At 38.6% G+C, this 6,000-nt stretch overlaps 1 protein-coding gene across 1 annotated transcript in view; it reads right to left on the reverse strand.

Moving 5' to 3' along the window:
• Positions 1-4,458, reverse strand: part of LOC306885502 (autotaxin-like) — a 37,297-nt gene extending 32,839 nt beyond the window's left edge. The window contains exon 1 of the mRNA XM_079442078.1: positions 3,968-4,458. Within this exon, the coding sequence (XP_079298204.1) occupies positions 3,968-4,090 (123 nt within the window). The 5' untranslated portion in view covers positions 4,091-4,458. The remainder of the gene's footprint in view (positions 1-3,967) is intronic.
• Positions 4,459-6,000: the final 1,542 nt, after the last annotated feature.

Below are 6,000 nucleotides of genomic sequence, written 5' to 3' on the forward strand. Positions count from 1 at the left end.
GGACGGCCAGCTCTAGGAAGGGTTCTGGTCGTCCCAAACGTCATCCATTTAAGGATTATGGAGGCCACTGTGCTCTTAGGAACCTTAAGTGCAGCAGAAATGTTTTTATAATCTTGGCCAGATCTGTGCCTTGCCACAATTCTGTCTCTGAGCTCTTCAGGCAGTTCCTTTGACCTCATGATTCTCATTTGCTCTGACATGCACTGTGAGCTATAAGGTCTTATATAGACAGGTGTGTGGCTTTCCTAATCAAGTCCAGTCAGTATAATCAAACAAAGCTGGACTCAAATGAAGGCGTAGAACCATCTCAAGGATGATCCGAAGAAATGGACAGCACCTGAGTTAAATATATGAGTGTCACAGCAAAGGGTCTGAATACTTAGGACCATGTGATATTTCAGTTTTTTTTTTTAATAAATCTGCAAAAATGTCAACAATTCTGTGTTTTTCTGTCAATATGGGGTGCTGTGTGTACATTAATGAGGAAAAAAATGAACTTAAATGATTTTAGCAAATGGCTGCAATATAACAAAGAGTGAAAAATTTAAGGGGGTCTGAATACTTTCCGTACCCACTGTATATGTTTTAATAAATAAAAAGAACAGCACTTTTAAAGTTCATCCCACTCATTGATGTGAGCATAAGTATAGGGACAGTTGAACATAAGGCAGATATAAAAGATTAAAAGCTATCATTTAGTTGCAGAGCCCTTGCACACAATCACAGCAGTGAGTCTGTGACCCATAGACATCACCAGACTCTTGGTCCTGATGCAGTATGAAGCACTTCCCAATGAATCTGGTGGCATTGTCTTGAATATTGGTAGGCAAGATGGTTTTGCACCCTTCCAAATTCATTCTGCTACTATCATCATACATTAAGTCATCAGTAAAGTTGAGAGGGCCTGTTCCAGAGACAGCCATGCATGCCCATGCCATGACACCACCTCCACCATGCTTTACAGATGAGGCTGTATGCTTGGGATCATTGCAGTTCACTTTTTTTCTCCACATTAGTGCTTTCCCATCACTTAGATAAAGGTTCATCTTTGTCTCATCGGTCCATAAACACAGTTCCAAAACTCTTCTGGCTCACCTTTGTGCTTTTTTGCAAACTCTAATCTTGTCTTTCTATTTTTGGTGCTGGTCAGAGGTTTGCATCTTGCTGTGTAGCATCTGTAATTCTGTGTCAAAAGCCCCTTTCACACAGAGATTCCTGAAAATACACGGGTAATGTGTTCTGGCAATTGCTCCCGGGTCATTAGATTTGCTGCATTCACACTGCCAGTGATTTTCCGGAATCTGTGAGAGCGTTCACACACAACCCGTAAATGTTCCGGAATGACATGTGATGTCATCATGTGACGTATATAATGCGCCGCGCACCATTTCACTAAACTGGCGAACGAAAACGAAAAAAAAAAAAAAAAAAAAATACTAAACTGGCGAAGGATTTCAGCTTCAGCGCAGATAGTGAGGGGCTCCGATCACTGCTTCACTCCAGTTTACACATTTTTCGTTGTGTGAATGTTGATCTGGCTTCAAAACACCTGGTAAAAGAGTCGCATGATAAAGCACGTCATCAGCCTTTACGGCATTTATCCAGCTTTTGTTCACACAGCACTCGTTCCGGGACTGAACCTGGCAATGTTACTAGGCCCCCAACCCGGGATTGATTCCGGAATCAATCCCGGGTCGTGGTTGCGTTCACACAGAAGGCACAGAATTTTCCGGGACCAATGTGCAGTGTGAAAGGGGCTAAAGTCTCCTGAGGACAGTAGATTGTCAGAGCATCACCCCAGCTTTCTGGAAGTTGTTGGTGATTTTACAGACACGTCTTTTAGGGTTCATTTTCACAGCTTTTATGATTTGTCTGTCATCAACTACTGTTGGTTTCTCAGCCGATCAGGTAGTTGTTGGTCGCTGGTGGTTTCCAAACTCTTGATTTCTCCATGCCCTTTGTTTTTGCTAGAGCTCTAATTGACTTCCTCTTTTCTTTTAGCATCCAAATTGCTTGCTTTTCTCTCAAAGTCAGCTCCCTCGTCTTCATCCTGGTTTGTGGGTCATCATTGAATGCAAGATTCAGAATACAGAAGTAATGGATATAACTGATACGACACATTCCCTGCTTTTAATATCTGAAGAATTAATGCAACAGGACACAGCTGATCACTTAGAAAGACCTGAGAGGCAACTGCTCCAATACTTATGCTCACATCAGATAGAGGGATGAACTCTAAAAGTGCTGAACTTCTTAGCTGATAAAACATCTGTATTGAATCACCCAATAATAAAATGTGACATTCTGTAGTTTTGTCTCATATTCATCTTTTAATCATATTTGCAAATGTGTTCCAAATTTACTGTTCCAATACTTTTGGAAGGCGCTGTATATTTTATACATAATTTACCATATATTAGTACAAGTATTTTAAGACTCTACTACATCATTTTACAATCGCATATTTCTTTTTACATTTTTGGTAACTCTTCACTTAAAGCCTTTAAATATAATGCATTATATTTATGACAAGATACAATACATTACCACGTATATTATGAATACCTTTAGAATACATTATTGTTGGTTTTGATTGCTTCCATTGTTCTCATTTTTAAGTCGCTTTGCATAAAAGCACCTGCTAATTGACTAAATGTAAATTCTTTATATTAGGCAGAATGAATGGTAAAATATTTTAGAGTTTGGCATAACTAGAGAAATATATATTCATTATAAAAATGCCCATGTGGTTTTAAGATTTGGTTAATTAATTTTAATTACTTTTTTGCGTTTCCCAAAAACACTGTAAGCTTAAGTACATCGTAGACCCACTGAAACCAATGGAGCTAAAATCAACTCAGGCTTATGGTGCTTTTGGAAAATACAGCCCAAGTCAAGAAAACAGACTTTTAAAACCTCATATTAGATGCTAAATGTCCTGAAGTACACAGGTTTTCCAAAACTGTGGATCTTGGTTGAATCCGGTGGGAATGGGTTGATTTTTAGTCATTTTATTTGATCTTAAGTTTACGGAGAGCCTCAGCGGGCCCCGGAGGACGGGAAGCTCTGGTTCACCGCAGTAATGGGGGTAAATGTGAGCTGTGTGGGTTAAATGTGTGTAAAGGGTTATGAGGGTGACGGGACGCGATGGGACGGGACAGCAGCCAGACTGAGTTTCCTCATCACGCTGGATATCTGACAGTCATTAACACATCTGACTGTGAGAATGACATAAACACAGCAGACGCTCACTGACCAACACCAACACCACACATAAAACACCTTCTGCACTACTGTACTTCATACATGATCACCTGGACCTCTAACATCATTTATATACATGCTATTCCACTTCTGTTTTAGATGCTGCATTTCATCGTCTCGGATTATTGAATGCATTAATGCAATGCATTGGACAAAAGCATCTGCCAAAAATGCAAGTGCATGAATGAAAAATTAAAATAACAACACAAAGTCTAATCTAATCAGATCCATAGCCTCCTTAAAATAGTAATTATAATATTTTATTTTTAATGTTTTTTATGAACATAATAACCCTGAATCTAATGGAATTTTATATATTTTAATTATATAACCTGAATTATTATTACTAAAGAACCTAATAAATAGACATTAGACAGAATGATTTCAGTAGGCTACATGATAAAGTTGTATGCTCATACATTAAACACGTATTTCTGCAGCTCTGCCTCTGATATGAACGCATCAGATTGTCTGGTGTTTTTCTGGAGTGGGACAGAGATGTGAACACACAGGACAGTTCGATAGTTTGTATTTACACACCAGCTTGCGAAATCTGACCTGCAAAAAACGACCAGCAAAGACATTTATTTCAGAACTTAACAAATAACAACTGCGACACTGTTGTGTTTCGTCTGTTCTCAGCTCGTGTCGTGTCATAGCGCGTTATAACGGCAGCGAGAGTGTGTTTATATCGCAATCTTACCAGTTTTCCCACGCTCATGATTCCTGATAATCCTGCTGCTGAGTGATCGCGCTGCTCCGATGCTGCGCGCGCTCCCGCGTCTCTGCGCGTGACCCCCGGCGCGTGACCGCGTTCGCTGCGCATGCGCGGAGAAAGCGCGGGAGCGCTCGGTCTGAGGCGATGCGGTGAACGCTGCGATTAGTCGACACAAAAGTCACCCAAAGTGTGAAAACTGATATTATTACACGTTTTAAATAACTTATACATTTAATGGAGCGATTTTTAAACTGTTCGAACTGAGAGTTGATCGGTCAGTTTCCTCAGAGCTGCTCAGACATGCCGCAGATTTTCCCAGAAAAACTCCTCATATATCCAGCAGGTAAGAGACAGGAAAGAGCTCCAGCAGAGGACTGTTATTCATCTGGTAACGCAGTAATTATGAGACAGGTGTGTGTAAGACTCCTCAGGTGTGTTCCCGCGCACACTGATGATTGACAGGTGCGTTGGAGGCCGCCAGCCTCTGATTGGACGATTTCACCTCAACATCGACCCGCCCACTTACTGTAATGTTGAATATTTTTGTGGAAACCGTCATACATTTTCAGGATTCACAGATGAATATAAAGTTAAAAAGAAAGGAATGTTTTGTAATGTTAGAAATGTCTTCATACATTTCTTCTTTTTTTGTAAATCTACTTTTTAATAGTAATATATCACAACATATATTCATCAGCACAACTGTGTTCAACATTGATAATAATCAGAAATGTTTGTTGATCAGTAAATCAGTATATTATTATGATTTCTGAAGATCATGTGACACTGAAGACTGCAGTAATGATGCTGAAAATACAGCTGCAGATCACAGGAATACATTACACTTTAACACATATTCACACAGAAAACAGCTGCTTTTTTGTTGTTGTTTACAGTATTTTTGATCAAATAAATGCAGTCTTGGTCAGCAGAAGATCAATATTTCTGAATCTTACCTGAATTTTGGTCATACTGTATGTTTGAAATACTCCGTTGATTTGAGTATATGATCTGAATACTTTGTGAAATACTGTTTCCCACAATGCAATGTGCTGACTGATTATAAATCATTTACAGCATTTTTACACTAAACTGGATTGCAATAATTTATATAGTTCCCACCACGACTATAATGATAACGAGGAATGATATAATTGGAGTAACTTTCATGTTATTATCTTTTTTTCATTTACACTCTTCTGTTTGACTTGCTGCCCATTTGATGGGCTAAACAAACCATTATACACACTTGTACATGCACTGACCCAAATATGATGCCGTGTAGGCCTATATAATGAATCTTGTTATATATTTAGTTTTCTTTTATTATAATTGCCTCTAAGCTAATCTGGTTAATTATTGGGCCATGTGATGACAGTGAGTGTGCTGTAGTAGTGTGCTACACTACTGTCTGTCACAGATTCTGTTTTTACGGTAAGTACAGTACACTAGTAATCCATTCAGAATGGTTTGAGAAACTGTTGTCAGTGTTGATGATTGCGGTCCCGTTCTGCTGGATTCGTCTGATCTGATGGCAGGTCTTCAGCGCTGCTGTTTGAAGAGCTGAAGGCAGATGAACGTTGACCAGAGACAGACAAATATTTACTCCGGTAAAAGTGCAAGCGCAACACATTTCCCGCATGTTAGAACCTGTACGGATCCATACTGTTCCTGTCAGAGCTGGGCCTCTCTCTCGGTCTCGTCTATTCAATTCACATAACTTTATTAGCATAAAGCACATCTTGTGTCGCAAAAGTATTAAAATGACATAGAAAAGTATTTGTAACTTAATTTGAATATATATAATAATCATTTGATAATCAAAATCAACATGCAAATTGTAAAGAGAAATATGATCTTGAAGAAGATTATAACTACATTTTTAATCTTATTTTTGTATTCTAAATGTAGATATTATTCAAATTATTTAGAATTTTTGTTTTTGATCATACATATGCATATATGTTGACTTGATGTATATGTGTGTTTAGGTTCAGGTTGGTGTGATCATTAACAGT

This window comes from Barbus barbus, assembly GCF_936440315.1.
Source record: "Barbus barbus genome assembly, chromosome: 19".
Taxonomy (NCBI): Eukaryota; Metazoa; Chordata; class Actinopteri; order Cypriniformes; family Cyprinidae; genus Barbus; species Barbus barbus.